General features: G+C 40.8%; 1 protein-coding gene across 3 annotated transcripts in view; it reads right to left on the reverse strand.

The window, feature by feature from the left end:
• The window catches only part of Prkar2a (protein kinase cAMP-dependent type II regulatory subunit alpha), a 62,475-nt gene that overhangs the window by 21,893 nt on the left and 13,981 nt on the right, over positions 1–26,601 (reverse strand). For all 3 annotated transcript variants that reach the window (XM_048423005.3, XM_048423003.3, XM_048423004.3), the window contains exons 2-5: positions 13,592–13,627; positions 11,019–11,071; positions 8,022–8,105; positions 2,497–2,603 (exon numbers count right to left, since the gene is read on the reverse strand). In XM_048423005.3, coding sequence (XP_048278962.1) covers positions 2,497–2,603; positions 8,022–8,105; positions 11,019–11,071; positions 13,592–13,627 — 280 coding nt within the window. The remainder of the gene's footprint in view (positions 1–2,496; positions 2,604–8,021; positions 8,106–11,018; positions 11,072–13,591; positions 13,628–26,601) is intronic.

Here is a 26,601-nt window from a genome sequence, read left to right on the forward strand (position 1 = left end):
AGGGCACCAATTCTCATTACAGATGGCTGTGAGCCACCATGTACTTGCTGGGAATTGAACTCAGGACCTCTGGAAGAAGAGTCAGTGCTCTTAACCTCTGAGTCATTTCTCCAGCCCCTCAATAATTGTTCTGTAGCACTCCTGTGGATTTTTCCTGCAGAGAATTTCACTTCTTTTCCTCCATATGTATTTTCTTTACTTTTGTCTATTACACTGGTCAGAGCTTTCGGCACAGAATTTTCTGGAAATGGAGAGTACAGGAACCCTTCCTTAATATCAGTCTTTCCTGCGGCATGGGGGTGGGGTGGGTACAGTCTTTCAGTCTAACCCAGGCTGGCCTTGAAGTCCTGACCTGTGGCCTTAGCTTCCTGAGTACTTACAGGGATAAGCCACTATATCTTGCCTGATCAACAGTTTATTACAAAAAGATGTTTAATTTTTACCAAGTATTCTGTGGATAGTATTGACTATAAAGTTTTTCTTTCATGGTTTGCTGGAAACAAGGATAGAACTGATTAAAATAATCAAATTTCTACCTACTATAACTCCAGAAAAGTACTCAGAATTAATTGACTAACGTTTAGAGAAATAGACATGCTCAATGGATCACAGAAGCAAACCAACTTTTCGGAATTTCTGTAAAACAACTAACATCACATTAACAAGTCACTCAGAGAACCTTTGAGGGTTGGGGTGATGGCTCAGCTGGCAAAGGGCTTGCATACCAGGTGGTGGTGGAGCACACCTTTAATCCAACGCTCAGGAGGCAGAGGCAGATGGATCTCTGTGAGTTGAAAGCTATCCTGGTCTATAAATCATGTTTTAGACAACCAGGACTACACAAAGAAACCGTGTCTCAAAAAACAAACAAACGAACAAACAAACATCAGTTGTGGAGGCCTGCACTTCTAATCCCAGCACCAGGTATGCAGGGACAGGAAGATCCCTGAGCTTGAAGGCTGTCTTACACTAGTCCTGGAGCTCCAGGTCATTGACAGCCAGTTTCAAATAGGTGCCGAGGATCATCATCCGAGCTTGTCCTCTTACCTCCAAACACTGAAGCAGCCACAATGACATATGTGATATCACAAACACATATACACAAGTAAGTCCCCATGCAATCACTCCAAACAAATAGATACTGAAAAGATGTGCAGGGTCACCCACAGACAATACTGATAACAGTCAAAAATCACAAAAAAAATTATTCTGGTCTGAAGAGATGGTTCAAAAAGAAAAAAGGGGGCTGGAGAGCTGGATCAATGGTTAAAAACACATACTGCTCTTCCAGAGGATCCAAATTCAGATTCCAATAACTGTATCAGGCAGCTCATAATAATCTTTTTAACTCCAGTTCCAAGGGATCTATCTGATGTCTTATTCCAGCCTCTGTTGGCACTGTACTCAAATGTACAACCCCCACTACCCCTACCTCCCCTGCCCCATCTCACATAAATAAAAATAATAATAACTTTAATTTTTTTACACATACACACAAATTTATTTATTTAAGTATGCATACACATAAGTAAAACTAAATCTTCATACTCTGCCTAGCTCTGGCTGTCCTGGAGCTCACTATGCAGACCAGGCTGGCCTTGAACTCACAGAGATCTGTCTGCCTCTGCCTTCTGAGTGCTGGGATTAAAGGTGTACACTCCCACTGCTCATCTTAATAAAAAAAACCCTTTTTTTAACATTAAGAATAACAGAAGAGGGATGGAGAGATGGCTCAGTGGTTAAGAGCATTGCCTGCTCTTCCGAAGGTCCTGAGTTCAATTCCCAGCAACCACATGGTGGCTCACAACCATCTGAAATTAGATCTGATGCCCTCTTCTGGTCTGCAGGCAGACACACAGACAGAAAACTGTATACATAATAAATAAGTAAATAAATAAATAAAATAAATATTTTTTTAAAAAAAGAATAACAGAAGATAGTGGATGTATGATAATGTTTTATTACCTTGAACTCCATCCTTTAGGACTGAGGAGGAGTCAGAAGGAACCCCTACTCTTCCTCAGGGTAATACTATCAACTCAAGAGGCTAAGATGCAGTATGTCAGGGAAGTAAACCCAGACTTCATTTTCCCCAACACAGCTTAGACTTGGTGTAGAGTCAGAAAGCATGGAGGTAAGGGGAGTACATTCATTTTTCACAGCAAGTTGAAAAACCAAAGAGTCACACTAAGACAATACACAGTCACAGATACCCTGCAGGGATCAATTCAACTGAACACGGGCAAATGTCATGTTTACAAAACACATCATGTCATTCTTTATCTAATGAAAAGAAGACTTTCAACTATAAGTGGCATCTCCCCAAATAGGGTTTTACTCAGGACTGCAGTACACAGGGGCAGCTATGATCCCTGAAAGGTTTTGGGAAGCTTGTTTACCTGACACTAGACATCTTTGGGCTCAGCATAACACAGGCTTTTGTACTGAATTAGGAATCCAAGGAAGTGGGGCCGAGTAATCCCAAAGCTTCCCTACCGTTCTATGACATAAAAGTTGTCTCCATCATCTCCTTGGTCAATGACATGCTCGTCAGTTTTGACTATCCTTTCAAACATGGCATCAAGAACTTGAGAAAGCTGCTCCTAAGGTACACACAAAGAGAACAGATGGCTTTCACATTTACTGAGAAAACATGATGGTCAACTGGGCATGCCCATGCTCTTAACCCCAGCCCCCGCCCCAAACTGAAACAAACATCCCACAAAGTTGTATTTATTCCATTTTGTATGCCTATATACATTTGATCACCACCACAATTTAAACAGAAACCTAAGAGCCCTTGGAAATGAGTTTTCTGCACTATTTGGCTTTGGACCCCTTTAACAGATGGCACAAGTGCCTAGCCCCTTCTTTGTTTTCTAGACAGGGTCTTACTATATAACCCAAGTGGGCTTGGAATTTTTTTTTCAAGATGGTTTCTCTCTGTACCTTTGGCTGTCCTGGAATTTGCTCTGTAGACCAGGTTGGCCTTGAACTCTTCCTATTTCTGCCTCCTCAGTTCTGGGATTAAAGGCGTGATCTTGGAATTTTGATAATCCTGTCAGTTTCTTAAATCTGGTTTGTCAATTCTTTTGAGGTAGTATTGTCTTGGAAAAGCTTTCTAACTCATTTGACAGAGAAGCAATATCCAATATATATATATAAAGTATTAAACAAAATAACAAAAAAGCATCAAACACCAGGGCTGAGGGAGAAGCTCAGTCATAGATCACTTGCCTAGCATGTGCAAGACCCTAGGTTCAATCCCCATCATGTCAAAAAAAAAATTAAACAAACAAGCAAAACCTCTTTAGAAGCCCAAAATCATGTTTAAAAAAATAGGCAAATGATTTGAAGAGACATTTAGTAAAAGAAGTAGAAGGCCAGGAAAAGTGTAACACATCTTTAATCCCAGCACTTGTGAGGCAGAGGCAGGTAGGTCTCTGTAAACTCCAGGAGAGTCAACCAGAGTTAAGTAATAGAAAGACCCTGTCTCAAAAATAGGAAGAAAAAAAAAAGTACACAGGGCTAGGGATATGGCTTAGTTGACAGAGTGTTTGCCTAGCATTCAAGAAGCCCTGGGTTTGATTCCCAGCGCTGAAATAAAAAAAAAAATTTAAAAAAAACCTTTAATTTCAGCACTGGGGAGATAGAAACAGAAGGATCAAAAGTTCAAGATTATCCTAGGCAGAATTCAAGACCAAGCTAAGATATTTATATGGGATCTCTTCTAAAAAGCAAAGAGATAGGGTAGTCTCAGTATTAACACCCTGAGTCATCAGGGAAATGCAAACCAAAACTATAGTGAGATTTTATGCAACTATAAATGGGTATTATAAAAAAAATTAACAAGTGCTGGTGGGGATGGAAAGGAAAGGAAGCCGTGGATATTGGTGGTGGGAATGTAAATTTGTAGAGCCGTTATGGAAAACAGTGGCTAGGCTCCTCAGAAGACTAAAAATACAAATGCATATGATCCAGCTATTCCACTATTGCGTAGTTATCAAAAGGAAATGAAGTCAGTAGACCAAAAAAAAATACATATTCATTCTTGTTATTATTCATAAGAGCCAAAATAGGAAATCAGCTTATATGCCCACCAATATGTGAGAGGGAGAAGAAAATAAGGTAACTACACAATGAGATAAAAAAAGAAAAATGAAATCATGTTGTTTGTAGGAAATGGATGGAAACAGACAGCATCATGTTAAATGAAGGCAGACGAACACAGAACAACAGGTTTTCTCTCACATGTGAAAACTGAACAACAGAAAAAATAACCTGACAGTGAAGGACCATGGAAAGGAAAGGCTAAATAGAAGGGGGATAGGGAAGTTGGAAGAAACATTTACATATATGAAAATATCACAGTGAATGAAATCCATTAATTTTCATAATTAATATGGAATAATCATTAAAAATAAAAGGTTTCCAACAAAAACTGATAATCTAAATCATGGTGTCAATTTCTTGAGTCTCACCCACATTGTCACTATCTGGATGGCTCCAGAATATTGCATATAAGACCATGGCTGTCATTTTTCCTAAAGATGTGGACATTAGTAAGATTACCAAATCCACAGAGCAGACAGCCTTGGAGGTTATCATCTGAGTAGGCCAGCACAGCACTAACCTCTAAAAAAGGTTTAATTTCTACCTCAATTTTTATGACTAAGAGGAGGCAAATCTGAGGAGACCATTTTACCACATAATGTTACTTAGGAGTAGTACCTAATGGGTAGGTAATATAGTTTCATTTATGTATAACACATGTAAATACATACTTACCAACACTGTATGTCATAACCAGAAAGCAAATATATGAATAAATATAATAAAAAGAAAACAACAGGGGCTGGAGAGATGGCTCAGGTTAAGAGCACTGGTTGCTCTTCCAGAGGTTCTGAGTTCAATTACCAGCAAACACATGGTGGCTCACAACTATCTACAATTAGAAACAATGCCCTTTTCTGGCACGTAGACATATTTGCCAGCAGAACACAGTAAACATAAAAAATAAATAAATCTTTTTTAAAAAAGGAAAAAAAAAACACTACTAAATTATGACCAAATACTAGTCTCAGCTTTGAATTGGAGACCCCCTGTTAGATAGAAAGATTAATATTGGGGCAGGGAACACAAAAAATATCAGTTTTACACTGAGGTTAAAAGCAGGGAGATCCACTGGGTGATGGTGGTGCATGCCTTTAATCCCAGCACTCAGGAGGCAGAGGCAGGTAGATCTCTGTGAGTTCGAGGCCAGCCTGGTCTACAGAGTGAATTCCAGGACAGCTGGGATTGCTATACAGAGAAACCTGTCTTGAAAACAAAAAAAAACCAGGGAGATCAGAAGTTCAAGGTCATTCTTAGCAGTCTGGCCTACAGGACTTCAAGTGGTCAAAAAAAAAAGGGGGGGCAGGGAATGACAAACTGAAGGTGTTCAATAAGCCTGAATTTGATCCCAAAAACAAACAAACAAACAAACAAAGAAACAAATAAATAAATAGAAATACGCAGCTCTGGGAGGCGGCCACACATGACTTTAATCCTTTAATCCCAGCACCTAGGAGGCAGAGGCAGGCGACTTTCTGTGAGTTTGAGGGCAGCCTGGCCTATAGAGAGAGTTCTAGAACAGCCAGGACTGTTATATAGAGAAACCTTGTCTCAGAAAACCAAAAAATGAAAAAACAAAAAAATACAACATCTAAAGAACGACACCAAAGGCTGACCTCTGGCCTCTCCATTCACGCACACGCACCTCCCCCGACATACACCTATACGTACAGAGCAGCTTACTTAGGTTCTAGTTCAATTCTCAGGACCAGAAGTGTAAAAAAAAAAAAAAAAAAAAACGAAACAGTTATATTATAGAGTGGAATAATTTTATTTTTTGGAAATTCCATGTAATTTCTGTCAGAGTGACTATGCTTTCTAAAATTAAATGCCAAAAGCCATCTTCAGCTCTGAAGTTTCATGGGTGTTGGATACGGTACAAACTGACAGACTAAAAAAGAATGCTTGCTACTGTGTGCCCGTGCTCATGTAAAACGTGGACCAACATACCCTGAAATTTTATAATTAAATGCTGCCAAGAAAAAAATATTTATAAAAAGAAAAATATGGGCAATTCATTCAAATCTTCATGCATAATCCAAACTAGGGAACATCTTAGGCATGTTCTGAGAAGGTCCTCTTGTAACCCGCATCCTCCAGGAACTGTGATGAGGTGTCGGGAAAGAGGACATTCTACCCTAGAGGAAACAAAACTAGGGGGAACAAAATGACATAATCACAATCAAATAACAATATGAGTCTCGACTGAGAAACAGAACAAAGAGCTGGGTATATAGTTTAGTTGTAGAGAGCTTGCCTAGCATGCTCCAGGCCATGAGTTCAATCCCCAGTATCACGGAAAACAGTATTAATCTTTAGGCTGGGAGTGGTGACATAAGCCTGAAATCCCAGTCCTTGAGATCATTCTCAGTTACACAGGGAATCATGTGGCCAGCCTAGACCACATGAAATCAAAAACCCACAAAACAAATTAAAAATGTACAATTAAAATATTTCTATTCTGGGCTGGAGAGATGGCTCAGAGGTGAAGAGCACTGCCTGCTCTCTTCCAAAGGTCCTGAGTTCAATTCCCAGCAACTACAAGGTGGCTCACAACCATCTGTAGTGAGATCTGGTGCCCTCTTCTGGCCTGCAGCCAGACATGCAGGCAGAGTACCAAGAATATGCATAATAAATAAATAAATCTTTAAAAATATTTTTATTCTTAGAAAATATACTCCAAATATCCTGTGATGGAAAGTCATAAAATCTTACGTATGGATAAACAGCTCAGAACAAAAATCCTCCTGTCTCCTCTCTCTGAACACAAACTTACATATGAGGAGAGTATAAACGATGGAGCATGTTAACTAGCCAGTGCAGTTCAAAGGCATATGGGGGCTGAGGAGGTGGCTTGGCAGGTGAGCAAACATGAGGATTTGAGTTCAAATGCCTGGGACATACATAAAAAAATCTGGATATGTCTGTAACCCCAGCAAAGGTGAGGGTGGAAGGTAAAGACAGGAGAATTTTCCAAGGCTTAGTGCCAGGTTCCTGAGAGACAGAAGGGAATACAGCTGAGAGTGACAGAGCAGGACACCAAACATCCTCTCTGATCTCACAAGGGCACACATACCTGGATATACATGTGCATATATTGTATGCATACACCACACACACAGTTTTAAAGGTATAGTGTTCATGGTACCGTTATTTTGACTTTATTATACATTTGAAATTTAAAAAATTATAGACATTTGTACTTGGGAATGTGTGCATACATGTGGAGACCAGAGGGTGGCACTGAATATATTCCCTCAGTTGTTTCTTACTTTACTTTTTGGGTCAGGGTCTCTTGCTTAGCCCAGAGCTCACTGATTGGCTAGACTAGTAGGCCAGTGAACTCAGAGAATCTGCAGGTTTCCACTCCCACTGTGCTCCAGTTATAAATGTATGGAACCATGTTGGGTTTTTTATCTGGGTGCTGAGGATCCAAATTCAGGTCCTCATATTTGTACAGCTACTAAGTCATCCTCCTGGCAGTAAGCGTGTAAAAACAGGCATTTCACCAGACGCTCACCTTTAATCCTAGCACTGGGGAGGCAGAGGCAAACAGACCTCTGTGAGTTCGAGGCCAGCAAGTCTACATAGTGATTTGGATAGTCAGGGCTATGTAGAGAGACCCTGTCTCAAAAGATCTAAACAATAATGCTAATATAATACATGCATTACATATAATATTATACATAATATGTACACCACCGGCTGGCAAGACTGTCTTAAAACAAAACCATAGCTTCATTATAGTAATCAACAGAATAAAAGTTATTTTTTTAAATCAATAAATCTGAAGATACAAGCCTAATCGAACTGTGGCTAATATGCTAAAAAAAAAAAGACTGCTTAAATGTCAAATAGAGAAAAAGTTAAAATATCATAACAAAATTTTTTTTTCAAGTCAATGTTACCTGATCAAGGTTTTTGAAAAGAAGAATATCTTTGCAAGCTTCCTGAAGCCTGCATCTCTGCTCATCAGTTTTGGGATGAATCACCTGTCAATTGAAATAAAGCCAAGGTAATTATTTTGACCATTTGAAAATCACCCATTTAAAAATTAATGTATCTCTTTTTCCTAAAAAGTGGGGGTGGGGAGATGAGGGGAAAAAAAGCAAAACATTGTGTGTGTGTTTAAACAAGTCTAATTCCACAAACCCAGCAAGCAGTATGCTGCTCTGGGGAGGCAGTGTTCTGGAGCACTCTGGAGCCACTGCTGTCTGTGCAGCTGGCAATCATCAGCTGTCTGTCCCCTGAAAGCCTCCAGATTCTCATCTCGACAGCAGAGCACTCTAAATTCTTCCTTAAATACATATTGTACATCTACTCGATTCTAGGCACTCTCCACTCTGGAGACAACAGTGAACACATAGATAAAACTGCATGCCCTTACATTCTACAAACACACAAAATACGTTGGAGTCCAACAAGATTAAGGACCAAAAGTAAGCAAGGGAGATAAGTATGAGAGCATGTCTACGTCTGGCTAGGTGAGGCCCTCCCGAGGAAGTGCCAACTGTGCTAAGATCTCCAGAAGTACAACCTGAGAGGACAAGAGGTGAAATGACTGTGGAAAGAGCAGGGCGTCTTCTGGTGGGAGAATGAACAGCAGATGCGACAGATGACTAAGAGATGAGACTGATGCAGACAGGGAAAGATCAGAACAGGCCAGTAGAGGGAGAGATGTCCAAACTCAGAGAGCGCGGTACACATACATCACAGAATAAGTGAAAATTTCTCTAACAACTTGGGGGTGGGTTGAGGTTATCAATTCAGGAAGAGATTTAATATTTGAAGGATCACAAGGCTGTTAAATTAGGGTTAGAATTACAGTTAGGATTAGAGGAAGCTGGGAAGCTTACACTTATAGTTTGGATCAGGAGGTATCCATGAAGGTACCAAAATGTTGGATATTTGATCACACTGTGAACCCCAAGTTTGCATTTGCCTTGATTAAATAAAATTAACCTTGGGTCAGGAGGCTCACTTAGCAACTAGGTGACAGAAAGTAATCATCAGAGGGCATCTGGAAGAGATAAAAAGACACACAAGAAGTAGTAGGGGGGCTTTTTGGGAGCCACGAACAAGGAGAAAAGGTTAGTGAAGTGTTAATCTTTCTGAGCTAGCAGGTTTTTACGCTGGCCTTTGAGTCTCAAGTTTTACTTATAGATAGAAAATACAGATTTAGTTAAAGCTACCTTTAGTGGCGGTGGCAAAGCCAAGGCCTGTAGAAAAAGAACTCCTGCCAGGCTTCAGCCTGAGCATATAGACCACTGCCAGAGAAGCAGGCTGGTAACTGTGGAATTGCAATTGCTGGCTGTAATAGCAGTAGATTAGGCATAGTCACTGTGCCGAAGATAAAACAACATCAAGTAGAGAAGTTACATGCAGAAAGAATATTGTATACATATAAGTAAATAAATATTTTTTTAAAAAAGGGCTGGAGAGATGGCTCAGCGGTTAAGAGCACTGCCTGCTCTTCTGAAGGTCCTGAGTTCAATTCCCACCAACCACATGGTGGCTCACAACCATCTGTAATGAGGTCTGGTGCCCTCTTCTGGCCTTCAAGCATACATGCAGAAAGACTATTGTATACATAATAAATAAATAAATATTTTAAAAAAAGAAGTAGAGAAGTTTGGATAGATTTTGAAGAAGGTAGAACTAAATTTATTGAAAAATTAGATGACGTGATAAAAAAAAAAGCAAGAAGAGTTAAGGATGACTCCAAATGAACAATGCTGTTATGATTTACAATGGAGGCAAAGGCAGGCATCCAGCCTGGTATACAGAGTACCAGGAGAGCCAGAGCTACACAGAGAAACCCTGTCTCGAAAAAACAAACAAAAAACATAGTCAACTAGGATCCTATCCCAACCACGGTTACAATCTAGAGTATACCCTTTCAGGTGTTAAGTCTCTGCAGAGACATAAACAATTGCATTATTTTTATTTTACAAAATTAATTATAAAATTAAGAAGCACCTCATTTAAACAAATATGCTATGGCATTAATCCTATCCTCCAGACTCTTACTTTGCATGTAGCACCATTTAGCCCTAGGTGATAATCCTTTATCAGAGTCATTTTAGGTTCTTTCCATTTTTCGCTGTTACAACAATATATGATCTCCATTTGTGAATCCCCGGGAAGAATTCTGCCCAGTACCTGCTGAATCTGACTAATTCTAAGCTGACTGTGTCTAAGGCTTCTGCAAAGTTAGTCAGGTTCTCCTCACCAAACTCTCAACTGGGGCTAGTTTCAATCTAGTGTATAAAAAAATGGCATCCCGTAGATACTTTTAAATTTTATTTTCATTTATTCATTTATTCTCCATTCATTCACTTATTCATTTATTTGGTTTTTCAAGACAAGGTTTCTCTGTGTAGCCCTGGCTGTTTTGGAACTTGTTCTGTAGACCAGGTTGGTCTCAACTCACAGAGATCTGCCTGCCTCTTGCCTCTAGAGTGCCGGGATTAAAAATGTGCATCTAGCTAAAATTTATTTTTATCAGTCACAAAACATTAAGTTTCTCTTCGGTATTTGTCATACAATATTTGCTTTTTTCTTTCTCTTCCTTCTTCTGTTCTCTGATTCTGCTTTTTTCCCTCTCCCCTGCTTGACCACTGCATCTTCAGTAACCTTCCATTTTCACAGCACAGGCGTCCTTTCGCTGTCCTCCCTAACCTTTCTCTACACCACCTGGTCCTCTCATGTGGCTGCCTATTTAGCTTTACAGTCCACACTTACAGGCATGCAACAACAAAAGTTAGGGTCTGCACAAGAGAGCACAGAACCTCTCACTGAGATTTTAATTCACACTTATTTTCACTATCAGTGACTAATCTGAGGTATGCAGTAGAAGAGAATCGGCAGAAAGTGCAATTCTATATGAATACTTTAGTTCTTACCCTTGGATCAGCATCTTCCTCTTCTTCATCAGGGTTATAGGTTTCTGCACAGACTAAAATTGGAGAGAGAGAGAGAAAAAAGGAAATAATAAAATGTGTGATTTTAGGAAAAAAGAAGTATGGAGTGTCATGTGGATGCCGGAGGGTGCCTTTCTCATTCACTCTACACCTTATCTGTCTGTTCAGTATGTATGTATGTATATATGCATGTATGTATATATGTATGTATCTGAGACAGGGTCTCGCTACGTAACTCTAGCTGACTATGTAGCCCTACCTATCCCTCCTGAGTGCTGAAACTAAAGGCATGCACCACTACCCTAGGCCCTCACCTTATTTTTTGAGATGGTCTCTAATTTAATCTGGAGCTCAGACTCAGCTAGGCTAACTGGTCAGTGAGCTGCATGAATCCACTGGTCTTCCATCTTCCCCATACTGAGATTATAGATATGTGCTGCCACACTTAAACTTTTTTTTTTTTCTTGAGATAGAGTTTCTCTGCGTAGCTTTGGAGCCTGTCCATAGTCATCTTAAACTGAAATGTCACTAACAGTTGCATAATGTAATTTAAAAATCCAGTGACAGACTGAATTATGTCTCCCCACCAAATCTATGCATTGAAGCTATATCAATATTATTATATTAAAAATTATATTAAAAAGTCTTTAAAGAGGCTATGAAGGTCATAAGAAAGTAGGACCTTATAAAAAGAAGATAATTTGGGAGATGGCTAGCCTGATAATGCTGGTAATGCTTGTAATGCAAGTTTGAGTATCCTTAGCATCCACATAAAAGTTTTTAAAGTGTGGGGCTAGGCAGTGGTGGTGCACGCCTTTGTTCCCAGCACTCGAGAGGCAGAGGCAGATGGATCTCTGTGAGTTTGGGGTCAGTCTGATCTATAAGAGCTTGTTCCAGGACAGCCAGGACTGTTACACAGAGAAACCCTGTCTCGGAAGAAGAGAGAGAGAGAGAGAGAGAGAGAGAGAGAGAGAGAGAGAGAGAGAGAGAGAGAGAGACCGATGACCACTGGGGCTGGAAAGATGGCTCAGCAGTTAGGAGCACTGGCTGCTTTTCCAGAGGACCCAGGTTAAATTCCCAGCACCCACATTGGCAGCTTACATCCAGTTCCAGGGATCCAGCTCCCTCACACAGATATATATGCAGGCAAAATATCAATGTACATAAAAATAATTTTTTTAAAAAAGGAAGGAAGTGAGAGAGAGAGAAAAAAAAGAAAGAAAAGAAAGGAAGGAAGGAAGGAAGGAAGGAAGGAAGGAAGGAAGGAAGGAAGGAGCACTCAGTGCAGGTATAGCAGTGTATGGAGAAATGGCTCAGTGGTTAAGTGTACTGGCTGCTCTTCTAGAGAAACCAGGTCCAATTCCCACCATCTACATGGCACCTCACTCACAACTGTCTATAACTATAGTTCCAGGGGCCCAACACCCTCTTCTGGTCATCTCAGGAACCAGGCATGCATGTGGTTTACAGGCATGCATGTGGTTCACAGGCATGCATGTGGTTCACAGGCATGCATGTGGACAAAACACCCGTAATATGAAATAAAAATAATTGGGGAGCTGGTTTTCAAGACAGGATTTCTCTGTAGATCTGGCTGTCCTGGAACTCACTCTGTAGATTACACTGGCCTCAGACTCACAGAGATCCACCTGCCTCTGTCTCCCAATTGTTGGGATTAAAAATACACGCTAGCACCACCAGCATTAAATAGTATAAAAATAAGAATAATTTGAGACTTTGATCTCTTGAGTCACACACATCTACTCCACCACAACCTTGCTTTTTTTGCAGGGGTCTTTCTCTCTCTACATGCATTGATTTGTGTGGTTCTTCACAAAGTTCCATGCTCAACACTAAATAAATGGTGGCACACGCCTATAATCCAAGCACTATATATGTGTAAGAGAATCAGAAAGAAGCACAAGGTCATCCTTGGACACACAGAGTAGTCAGGGGAAACCTAGGGCACGCAAGACCCTGACTCAAAAAGGAAAGGGTGAGGGAATACAAATTTCTGTTATTTTCTGTATTATGAAAGCATTAATTTTTGTTAGCAACTACAACAACATAAAAATGAACTGAAGTTCTGTTTACAACTAAACTGGTCATTCTTGAGATAGTAGTACAAAAGAGGCATATCAGGGATACCTCTTCCCTGTAGCCTTATCTGTACATTGCCTCTAAAAAGAGAAAAGACCGAGACAATGTTCAGTCTCTCAACAGAGAACATCACTTTCCACGCTATAACTAAAGATTATAATTCAAATGACTTAAAAACTCATGAGAAAATCTAATGACAGCATAATCTAGGATACCAGAAATAGCAACATGAAGAATCACTTTTAGAAATAATTTATTTGTAAATATAGAAAAATATTAAGACACAGATGTACATATTTGCTTAAAGGAATCACAGGTAGTTCTACTTTAAGTATAATAAATTTATATAATACTGATAGTTTATAGTTTCAGTTTGGAGATGAATTTATGTTTACTTAAGATATTCTTCTGTTAAAATAGAATTTTAGCAGTATGTCATAAAAGAGAGCACATACCTGACACTCTTCTAGTAAATTTGCTAGGTGTCGGAACTGTAAAAAAAAAAAAAGTAAACATTTAGACAGCATCATTGTGTCACATGCTTCTCTTCTTTCCCCTGCTTTACGCAAAGACCACCGATGGCAGAACCGACCCCCACACTCACCGGTGGGTCAGTCCATGCTCTTCCATATTTAACTACAAATTATTGTTACTCAACCTGATCATAAAAAAAAAATGTAGAAGATACTTCCCTTCTGGCATTGGTGCATAACTTTAAATCCATCACTCAGGAGGAAGAAGCAGGCAGATCTGAGTTCGAGGCCAGCCTGGTCTACAAAGCAAGTTCCAGGGACAGGCTCCAAAGCTACACAGTAAAACCCTGTCTTGGGTGTGGGGGAGTGAAAAATACTTCCATAAAAATAAAAGCTCCTGGGGGCTGGAGAGATGGTTTAGCATAAGAGCACTCACTGCCTGCTCTTCAGGGGTCCCGAGTTCAACTTCCAGCAACCACATGGTGGCTCACAACCATCCTGTAATGAGATCTGGTGCCCTCTTCTGGCCTGCAGAAATATGTGCAGACGGAACACTGTATACATAATCAATCTTAAAAAAGAGAGAGAGAGAGAGAGAAAGGGAGGGAGGGAAGGAGGGAAGAGGAGAGAGAGAGAGAGAGAGAGAGAGAGAGAGAGAGAGAGAGAAAGAAAAGTTCCTTAGAACTTCAAGGTACCAGAGGATCTGAGTTTGGTTCCCAAGACCTAGGTTGGGCACCTCACAATACTATCTTCTTCTGGCTTCCATGGGCACATGTGTATATATATATGTAATATATGTAGCTAAAGATAACCTGGAACTTATCCTTACACATACTAACACACAGACACACATATACACATAATTTAAATTTTCTTTTGAGATTTTATTTATGCTTATATGTGTTTTGCCTGAATGTATATCTATGCAACATGTAGGTACTTGGTTCCCACAGAGGCCAGAAGAGAACCCTGGATTCCCTGGAACTGCAGTTACAGTGCGAGCCACAATGTCGGTGTATAGACCAAAGTTTCTGTCCTGCCCAGTCCCACAGCCATTCAATCCCAAAGAAACACACAGAGGTTTATATTCTTATGAACTGTCTTGACTATTGTTCAGGCTTATTATTAACTAGTTCTTATGACTTAAATTCACCCATAATTCTTGTGTATGTTTAGCCATGTGGCTTGGTACCTTTTCTCAGTAAGGCATTCTCATCTTGCTTCCTCTGTGTCTGGCTGGTAACTGACGCTTTGCCTTTCATCTTCCCAGAATTCTCCTAGTCTGGTTGCACTGCCTATACTTCCTGCCTGGTCAATCAGTGTTTTATTAAGCCAATAAGTGACAAATCTTTACAGTGTATTAGAGTATTGCCCCACAGCATGGGTGCTGAGAACTGAGCTTAAGTTCTCTGGAAGAGCAGTCAGTGCTCTTAACCACTGAGCTATTTCTCTAGCCCCAGTTTAAAATAAAATAAATCTCAGTGAGTAAAGGTGCTTGTCCCCAAGCCTGATAATCTGAATTCCATTCCATAAGCCATATGGTGGAAAGAGAACTCTTAGAAATTGTCCTCTGACCTCCATACACATGCTATGACACGTTTACTCCCGGCCAATAATAAATGTAACTATAAAAAAAATAAGCCAGGTGGTGGTGGTGTATACCTTTAAGTCCATCACTCAAGAGGCAGAGATGGGAGGATCTCTGTGAGTTCAACGCCAGCCTGGTCTACAGAGCAAGTTCCAGGACAGGCTCCAAAGAAACCCTGCCTCGAAAAAACAAATATATATATATATATATATATATGTGTGTGTGTGTGTGTGTGTGTGTGTGTGTGTGTGTGTGTGTGTACACACACATATGGCACTAGAGAGATGATTCAATAAAGAGTATTGATTGTTCTTCCTGCTCATCCAGTACATTTTTAACTCTAGTTCCAGAAGATTTGACACCCTCTTCTGTCCTCTATCGGCATCAGGTACACATGTGGTACACACACATACAGACAGGCAAAATACCTATACACAATAAAATTATTAAAATATATCCCGTATGATAGTACATGCATGTAAACCCAGTGCTTGAGAAATTGAGGCAGGAGTATTACAAGTTTGAAGCCAGACTGGGTTATATACCAAGACCCTATCTCTAAAAACAAAACCAAACCAACAAGGCACAGACCTGTAACTAAGGGGTAGGAACACTTGTCCTACATTTGTGAAGCCCTCGGCTCAATCTTTAGCATAAGAAGGCAAAGGGGGTAAAGAATGGAAAAATGCATTACAAAAACAAACAAAAACCTTCTCTACTTTCTAAAAGGAACAAACTGAGTTTGGAGATACAGTTTACCTGGAGAGTACTTGCACAGCATCTATGAAATACTAGGTTTGATCACCAAGACTTCCTAAACACCCATGTAGCTCAAGCTTAATAATTTTAGTATTCAGGAGAAAGAGAAGTTCTTGGTTACACTTAGCAAGACATTGAGTTCCAGGACAGCTTGAGGTATATTGATATCTTGTCTAAAAATAAACCAAATGAGGGGAGGAAAAAGAAATTTGAAAATTAGTAGAAAAACACACACAAAAAAACGGGAAGATAGATCAGAGAGTCTAACAAAGTTACTTGAAGGATCGTGGCACACTGCCCCATCTTGACCATCTAGCCCTGCAGCTTTGGTTGCTGAACTCAATTTCTGGAAGCACATGTTACCTCTTCAAGTAGATAACATCCCCTCTCTGTTCTTAGCACTGACAGGCTCTCTAATGCTGTGCAATCATCCTCTTGTACACTGTAAAGATTTGTCACTTGAACTGGTTTAATAAAACACTGGTTGGCCAGTAGCCAGGCAGGAAGTATAGGCAAGACAACCAAACCAAAGATGATGGGAAGAAGGACGGAGAAAGAAAGCTGGAGTCAGGAGATGCCAGTAAGATGCAGAGAGAACAAGATAGGCACACCACACTGAGAAAAGGTACTGCCACGTGGCAGAACATAAATAAGGAATATGAGTTAACTTAAATTGTAAGAGCTAGTGAATAAGCCTGAGGTATTGGTTGAGCATTTATAAGTAATATTAAGCCTCTGTGTGGTAATTTGGTAAGCAGCTGCTGGGTATTTGGGACCAAGTGGCTCTGAGACAGAAAACTTCTGGTAACACACCATTATGATTATCTACAAAGCTACAAGTTAGAACACAGGACCTGATGAACATGAATACTACAATCTCATCTTCTTTCCCAAGAAATAAATACTGTGTCTATTATGGTCTTAATGGTCACCTCTGGTACATCGCTGAGCATGAGAATGACAAGATTATGGGCTGTGTTAACGGCGAATCAATCCCACACCAGTTATGTTTTAAGGGGTTATTTATTTTGGGGGGTAAAATTTACATACACCATAAACCGTCAGGAAGGGAGCCTAGTCGCTGGAGCAGGAGCCGGGACCCTCTGTGGCTCTTTTTAAAAGAGAAATATACCACACCCCAGTGGGCTGGTATTTCAGCGGCTATTGGCTGATGGAGCGGAAGGCACTCCCACAGCACTGTGGGCTCGTGCTTCAGCGACTATTGGCTTAAGCAGCGGAAGATACTCCCGCAGCACTGTGTCCTGGCAAAATGAAGAAGGACCTGATGCTGTTTCCTCAAGGACACATTACCCAACAGATCATGAAGCATTCAGAGGTACCCAGAAGCTGATGGACCAGACCTTATGAGCCACAATTAAAAACTTTAGTGCTAGCACAGCAGAGCTGACCCTATTGACAAGGTTACAGGTGAACTACCCCAAGAACACGAGCATGGAAGTTCTGACAGCACCCCTCATCTGCCATATGGTGGTGTGGGCGGAAGAGATGCCCACTACCTTCGCACTTCCCCAACCCCCACCCAACAATGCCTATGACATATGCTATAGCTGGTCCTGCCCCTCACCAGCTGCAGCACTCAGGAGAGTGGCCCCTGTACCTTGCCTAGGCAACACAGTAGAGCTGGCCCTGATGGTCCAGGTGTGGGAGTTCCAACCCTGAGGGCATGAAAGCAGGAGAACTGGCCCCGCCCTTTGCTCATTGCTGCAAGGGGTAAATTAGCTGGGGCAATGCTGGAGAGCTCACACTGGTGGTGAGGATGGGGTGAGCTGGAGGGTTGACCAACCCTGTAACTACCCAGGCCCAGAACCAGGTTATGAGTTGATCCACCCCAACATTATTCCATCTATGATCTGCAGGAGCACACGAAGGGGCTAGTCCTGTAGATGCAAAACTTCAGAATCTCCACAACACAGGGCAACAAGATATCCAAGGAGAGTCCTAGTGAAGGCCCAACATCAAGAGTGTAGCAGAAACCAGAGGCCTTGAACCAGACCAATGACTCTTTGCGGTGAATGCTTATAAGAAAAGGTTTACTATGTGACTCACTGTCAGACTACAGTTTCCATGATATTTTTCCTTTTTTCTTTTCTTTTTTCTCTTAAATTTTATTTTGTGGGGCTAGAGAGATGGCTCAGTAAGTAGTTAAGGGCATCTTCCAAAGTTTCAATTCCCAGCACCCACATGGCAGCTCACAACTATCTGTAACTCCAGTTACAGGGGACCCGACACCCATGGCAAATAATCAATGCACATAAAAATAAATTTTTTAAAAAAATATATTTTTGTGGATGGGTGGGTTGCAAGGACAGGGGTGGATATAAAGAGATGGGGAAATGAATAGGATCGGGATGCATGATGTAAAAGGCACAAAAAATAAACACAAAAGTTTACAAAAACTTAAAAATTTACTGCTAGGTCAGGTGTGGTGGCATGTACCTTTAGTTCCAACACTGGTCACATCCACAGTTAGGACTGCTGAGAGAGAAAACAAGCATGTGTGTGTCAGCTCACTTTTTCTTTTTTATTCATTCTAAGATCCAAACCCAGGAAATAGTGCATCCTACTTTTAGGCTGGATCTTCCTACATCAATCAGAGTACTCAGATATGTCCCTTGCAGCCTAACATGATCTAGACAGTCCTTCACTTAGACTCTTCCCAGGTGATCCTACGTTGTCCAGTTGACAATCAGAACAAACCATCACATTCTAACACCCTTCGCCTTCAGGGGTAGATGTGGTGCTGGGCTCCAGGAAGAGTCAGGAGGCACAGAAGAGGTCTGTGCCTGTCGACAGGGAATTTGCAAATCCATGAACCCTGATGTACAAGATGATCAAAAGACTTGGATTCATGACCTGTTTGAGTGCTGAAGGTCCTCCTGTCTCAGTTACATCTTGGCTGTCTATTCTGCTGCATCCACTCTGGGTTCATCTCATTCTAAGCTCTCAAGAACCACATTCCCCATGAACTACTGTGATCATGAAGAAACACCTGGAGACAAGAACCTGATGTGCAAGAGCCATGGCACTTAAGGCCACAACAAAGCTTTCCTTGGTTTCTTCCTGCCATACTGCCACAAAATAATAATAATAATAATGTATACAGTGTTCTGTCTGCATGTGTGCCTGCATGCCAGAAAAGTGCACCAGATCTCATCATAGAGGGTAGTGAGTCATCACCATGTGGTTGCTGGGAATTGAACTGAGGATCTCTGGAAGAGCAGCCAGTGCTCTTAAGCACTGAGTCAAATGTCCAGCCTGCAGCAGAATTTTTTGCAGTAGTTTTATGTTGGGTTGTGAATGACCTGAAAGGTTCTCTCCTACAATGCCAAATAGGAAGAAAGAAAAATTCTTGAAGGTCCTGGCCTTCAGGCTGGCATTACTCATCTACAGTTTCATATGTGAGACACAGTCAAGACCATCAAGTCAGACCTTATGGTCCCTTCTTCCTCTTTTCTGGTGAAAAATTTTCCATTTCTTTTTGCTTCCCCTGCAAACTCTCATTGTATTCTTCCTTCTTACCTACCCAATTGGACAAGTATTTTTCTCCTTTTCAGTGGGAGGAGATGGTAAGTCAGTGCCTTTCCTCCATGAGCAAGACAACATAGAACTACTGCAAAAAAATTCCAAGTTGGCCTTGAACTCACAGATATCCACCTGCCTTTGCCTCTAGAGTGCTGGGATTAAAGGTGTGCACCACTATTGCCCAACTATACCAGCTGTTAGTGTATGTATATTCACTGAATGTGAATTACCAAAGTACATAACATTTTCATGTTTAAAATTTTATGAAAACTAGCTATACATGGATTTAAGTGTAGTCATCTAATGCTAACTGTCTGGAGACAAGAGATAACTCTGCTCTGTAATCAAAACCAGTCCCATCAACTAATTAAAAATCTACCCCAGCACAGAACCTGGAGAGATGGCTCATAATTAGGAGCTCCTGTGTTTCTTCCCAGAACCTGGCAGCTCAACTATCAGGAACCCGAGTTTCAGATCATCTGACACCCTCTTTTAGCTTCCCGAGGCACTGCATACACATGGTGCAGGCAAATACAAATATTCATGCACATAAAAAAAAATTCTTTTAAGGGTTGAAGAGGTTTACTGGTTATTCCCAGCACCCACATAGCAACTCACAATGTCTGTAACTACAGTTCTAGGGAACCTGAAACTTTCACACAGAATTATATACAAGAAAAACACCAATGCACATAAAGTAAAAATATTTTATAAAAAAATCTACCTGAGTACATTCAAATGTTGTAAGCATGTATCTTTGTTTGAGACAGAGTTTCTCTGTATAACAACAGCCCAGGCTATCCTGGAACTTACTTTGTAGACCAGGCTGGCCTCAACTCATGGAGATATAACTGCCTCTGCTCCCCAAGTGCTGGGATTAAAGGGATGTGCCACCACTGCCAGCTAACTCTGAAACTATTTTACTCCATCCCTTCAAGCATGTTTATCTCTTTATTTTAAATATTTGAGCTTTTTAACATTCACATCTAAGGCAGTAGACAGGTCAAGAGATAGCCTCAGCTCACTTGAGTGGTTTCTCGCCAGCATTAGACACACTGACTGTCTCTAGTAGTTTGATGATAGGCTTGGCACACTAGGAAAATATAAATGACTTTGGTAGTGTTATTTTATAAAACCATTGGCTGCTTTTCTTGTTACTAGGAGATAACAAAATTATAGCAACCTAATTTTCATAAAAAGTTATGCCTTTTTAGATAAAAGTAGATCATTGACAGAAAAAAAATTCTATCTCAAATGAAAGCTCATTAATGATTCCTAGGAAAAATAAATTTGAATGTGATTTTCCCTGTTTTCATTCACTTACACCACATGCCCGGATATCCCCCATATTTGCAGGCTCATTCTCTTCTGATGGTCCTCTGGTGTTGGCTGTCCTGGCTGTCAGTTAGAGGCCCTCTTCTCACTTGATCACTCTCCTGCCCCAGAAGACTCAATAATGCTCATCAGTGCAAACACCAACTCACACTTAGACCTGGATTTGTCTTGGGAGATCCAAACAAGAATATCCAACTGCTCGTTTGTTTCCTGTCTGCCCAAATAATCACATAGAAGCTATATTAATCACAACTCTGTTTGGTCAATGGTTCATGCATATTTACAGCTAGCTCTTACACTATAAATTAACCCATTTCTATTAATCTGTGTATCACCACGAGGCTGTGGCCTACCAGTAAGTTTCTAGTGTCATCCTCCCTCGGCAGCTACATGACTCTTTGACTCTGCCTAATGCCTACTCACTATATATCCCTGTTTGGATTTCCTGCTTCGCTTAACTCTGCTAAGTCATTGGCCAAAACAGTTTGTTCAATAAAAGCAACACATATACAAAGGATATCCCACATCACATCTCAGAGATGTCAAACCTACATACATATCTACCATCAAACGCAGGGGTTCCTCCATCCATCCCAAGTTCATTTTTCACATTCTTTATCAAAAGAACACTGCTGTCAATCCAAAGCACAAGGTGGAAATTCAAATGTCCTCTTTGATTTTCTCATATTCGCTATCCAATCTGTCCCTGAGACCTGGCCATGTAAGCCTTCTATATCTGCCCTGAAGTCGTCTCCAGTACTCTCTCTTCCAACTCACACAAACATCAATCCTACATTATATCAACATCCACCAAAGTGCCACATTATCTGCATCTGCTTCTGACCCTGGCTAATCTTTCCCAGGCAGCTATAAAAATGATCTTTTCTAACCAGAGTCTGCAGCACTTCACATCTTGTAATTTAAAATTCTTTAGTAACCTTTCCACAGTTCTAAGGATGAAGACAAAACTACCATGCTTTCCTTCCTCTCTGCATTTGGCTACTGTACTGGCCCTTCTCCCATTTTATCTTGATTCAGTGTCTTCTAGAATGGGTTTCTCACTATTTATGGAGTGCCATAGTTATTGTCCCTTTACTGTGAAGAGACACCAAGTTGACCAAATCAACTTTATAGTTTTGGTTGTGAGCCTAGCCTTAGTGACTGAACCATCTCTCCAGCCCTACCTACCAAGTCAACTCTTAAAAAGGAAAGCATTTCATTGAGGGGCTTGCTTAGTTTCAGAGGCTGGGTCCATTATCATCATGGCAGGAAGAATGACATGGCACTGGAGCAGTAGCTGAGAGCTACATCCTGATCGGTAGGCTACAGGAAAGAGAACTGAGCCTGCCATGGTTTATGAAACCTCAAAGCCTACCTCCAGTGACACTTCCTCCAACAAGCCCACAACTCCAAGACCAAACTTCCTAATCAATCTCAATGGCACTCCCTGATGACTAAGCATTCAAATATACGAGCCTATGTGGGCCATTCTTATTCAAACCACCACAAGGAGTGAATACCATTGAAGTCTTTGAAACTAAGAGTTTTCACTTTCAGACTCATCAAAAGGAAGCTTTAACTGACTTTGCAGATGAGGTCATAGCCCTGTCACAGACTCTGAGAAAACAAAGTATCTTTCCTTCAGGGCAGTGAGTGATGCCACAGCAAATGCTAAACTAATGTTATTCATTTATTGGTTGCTCATGGTCTCCCTTCCTGACCCTAATTGCCCCAAGGCATGAAATTAGGTCTATCTTTGCTTGCCCATGTAATCGCAAAGCCTGGCACACTATATGTGTGTGTGCTTATGTATGTGTTCATGATTATATGTGAAAGGATGAAAAACAGAAGCAAATTCTACAGTGAATGTATGAAGGTTGGAGGATAACTCTGTGGAATTGGTTCTCTCCTTACACCTTTATCTAGGTTCTAAGGATCAAAGTGAGGTCACTAGGCTTGATGACAAACACAATTACCCCCGAACTACTGTTACTACACAGCTTTTGTACATATTTGTTAAATGAATTCACTTAAATTCATACTATCACAAATATGCATCAGAATATTAATCTTTGGGGTAGAATATAACTCACTATTTTTAACCAAAAGTTGGCTAAAACCATGAGTACAGAGGGTTAGCTTTAAAAAGAAGCTGATTTTACTGGGCGTGGTGGCTCATACTTTAATCTCAGGACTCTAGAGATGATTTCTGTGAGTTCGAGGACAACTTGATCTACAAAGGGATTCCAAGACTGCCAGAATTACACAGAGAAACCTTGTCTCAAAAGTTAAAAACTGGTCGGGCGGTGGCTCATGCCTTTAATCCCAGCACTCAGGAGGCAGAGACAGGCGGATCTCTGTGAGTTCGAAGCCAGCCTGGTCTACAAGTGCTAGTTCTAGGACAGGCTCCAAAGCTACAGAGAACCCCTGTCTTAAAAAACAAAAACAAACAAACAAACAGAAAAAAACAAAAAAACAAAAACAATTTTTTAAAAAAGTTAAAAACTGGCTGGGAGGTGGTGGCACTCAGGAGGCACAGACAGGCAGAACTCTCTGAGTTCAAGGCCAGCCTAGTCTACAGAGTTAGTTCCAGGACAACTGGGCTGTTTCTACAGAGAAACTCTGTCTCAAAAAGCAAAATAAAACAAAACAACAACAAAAAAAGCAAAAAAAAAAAAAAAAAAAAAAAACCAAAAAAACCACCACCACCACCACAACAAAAACCAAAACCATAAAATGCTTAAAATGTTTGTTCTACTTATGTGACAGAGGTAACTAAAAACAACCAAGCAAACAGTATTGACCACTAGTTAAAAGAATCCCGAAGATTTCTTAAAAAAAAAATAAATAAATAAAAAATCCCGAGTTAAGGATATGCCTCAGTGTAGGGTTCTTGTCTCATCTCTAGAACGAGAAAACAAGAACAAAAAACAAAAAAACACAAAAAACAACCTCTAAACAAAACCTCCCTATCAGCTGGTTTCAAGCATTATTTTCTCTAGTAACCCAATCTGCAGCTGCCACTCTACTATCTGTGGATTTTGTTTACAGCGTTTGTAATGTGCTGTTAATATAGAAATCCTCTTTTCTATTCTCAAAAAATGTTTTTTTAGGTCTGGAATATGTATGAATATTTTAAACTCGGAAATGTAAATACAGCTGTCTTCTACAAAGAGCAAAAATGAGTCTGATCTTATGCTAGCCATACTGGTCAAACTGGACAAAATACTCTCCGTGCACTAAAACACTAAAACTAAAGAGACACAACACAGACCAGAAAACTGGAGCTAGGTGGTAGTTAAGACTACAGTCCTATGCACTCAAGATGCTAAAAGGATTAGAAGCTTAAACCCAACCGGGCGGTGGTGGCACATGCCTTTAATCCCAGCACTCGGGGGGGGGCGGAGGCAGGCGGATCTCTGTGAGTTCGAGGCCAGCCTGGTCTACAAAAGCTAGTTCCAGGACAGGCTCCAAAGCTACAGAGAAACCCTGTCTAGAAAAAAAAAATTTAAACCCTATTTGGGCTACCAGCAGAAATCAAGGTCAGGCTGGGCAACTTAGTATATAAAAAATAAAAATATAAAATAAGAGACTCTCAAAAAAACTAGAAAAGAGAGCCTGCTGGGCAGTGGTGGTGCATGCCTTTAATCCCAGCACTTTGGAGACAGAGGCAGGTGGATCTCTTTGAGTCGAGGCCAACCTGGTAAGTTCCAGGACAGCCAGGGCTGTTATACAAAGAAACCCTGTCTCAAAAAGCAAAACAAAACAAACAAAAAATGAAAGCCAGCATCTGATAGCAGTGGGCAGTTGCCACCATGTCTAACAACCTGAGTTTGATCCCAATAGGAGAGAACTGACTCCCATAGGTTATCCTCTAACCTCCTTGTAAGGCCTGGAATGTCTCCCCATACTAAATAAACAAATGTAATCCAAAAATATTAAAAAAAATTTTTCAGAGCTATTATCTCATTCTGTATAACCAGCTCAAATACTGTGAAATGTTTTTTTGTGTGTTGAGTGAATGCTCCATGCGTGTTGGTGCATGCGGATGTCAAAAGAGAGGTCAGATCAGGAGGTGGAGATACAGGTGCCACCGATGTGGGTGCAAGAAACAGACCTGAGTACTTTGGAAGAGCAGTAAGAGCTCTTAACCACTGAGCCATCTCTCCAGCCCTGCTCAAATGCTTTTTGTTAGTCATATTTTTTTATGATTTGTTTATTGTGTGTATAAATGTGTGGAGGTCAGCAGACAACTTGCAGGACTGAGTTCTCTCTGTTCACCATGTGGATTCCTGGGACTGTATTTGGGTCTTCAGACTTAGCAAATTTTACCTACTGAGCCACCTCTCTAGTACTTAGGTCTCTAGTTATAATTTTTTAAGTCTTACTGTGTGCAAATATTACGCCAATACCCGTTTTTGTTTTGGGTTTTTTGTTTGTTTGGTTGGTTTTGGTTTTTCAAGACAGAGTTTCTCTGTAGCTTTGGAGCCTGTCCTGGAACTTACTCTGTAGATCAGGCTGACCTTGAACTCAGAGATTCACCTGTCTCTGCCTTCCAAGTGCTGAGATTAAAGGCACGTGCCTGGTTTGTTTTGTTTTTGTTTTTTTTTTTTTTTTGAGACAGTCTCTATGTGCAGAAATGACCACCGTGAATACTTTATTTATACAGTATTTGTCAACTACCTAGAAAGGAGTAAAACAAGAGTGGATTTGAACTTGAGCTCAAATCCCAGAACCATCTCAATTACTTACAGACCACGGGGAGTGGGGAAAGCCCTGAACGTGTACTGTCAACATGGGCAAGGTCATGTCACGAACTAATACCTCAGACCCATGGGAAACTTGTAAATCCTTCACCGTTCATGCCAGGCTTGGAACTGGCAAAGCCTTTCTCTGGACCAAGTGTGAATGTTGACAGTCTGTGCAAATAAAAGTGTTTATGAACAACTCAGATCAGAGTGTGAAAAAACAAGCCACTGCAGCTTCTTTCTCCTGAAGGTGGCAGCCTGAGACTGCACAGCTGCAGACCAGCTAAGCCCTCCCCCCTGTGCTGCACAACAACACTGAGGCTCCAGGCTGTTATGGTTTCACCAGTGCACAGCATTTCTGTGTCCCTGTGCCTGATTCTTCATTCCCTCATCACCTCTAGTCAGATCAAGGTGCCAAGCTGTGTGGGTTACAGAAGCAGACCTTGAACAAGTTATTTAACCTCTGAGTCTCAATTTCCTCATCTATAAAAACAGGATAATAATAGTAACTACCTTATAGGGCTGTTGTTTGGGGAAAAAAAATAGAACCTTTGAACTGGTTGATATTAAAAAAAAAAAAGGCAGTTCTCAGGCAAGTAAAAGGGAAATAGGAGGGAGAGGGCACCTTCCAGGCATCAGGGATGGGCATAGACAAAGGGAAAGAGACATGAAAAGATAAGCTTCCCTTGTGACTTTTGTCCTAGTCAGACTCACATTCCCACTGTTGGCTGAACGTCAGCTGGAATTCTAGCCCCAAGAGTTGGCCCTGTAATTCAACAAGTCCAGAATAGAACTAATCAACTTTACAACTCCTGATTCTTCTGGTTCCCTACATCTGGGCAGCGCTACCAAACTCTCCTACCACCATTTTAATTCCTCCTTACAGCCTCCTAAATGCATGACCTGTATGTAACAAGGGGTCAGGGTGGAGACAGAACACTTTTAAGGACCTAAGTATAGAACTTGACTGTGTCAGGGCAGAAGCAAGGTGGAGTGTGGACTAGGGGTTAAGTCAGAAA

Source organism: Myodes glareolus, chromosome 4, assembly GCF_982192425.1.
Source record: "Myodes glareolus chromosome 4, mMyoGla1.1, whole genome shotgun sequence".
NCBI lineage: Eukaryota > Metazoa > Chordata > Mammalia > Rodentia > Cricetidae > Myodes > Myodes glareolus.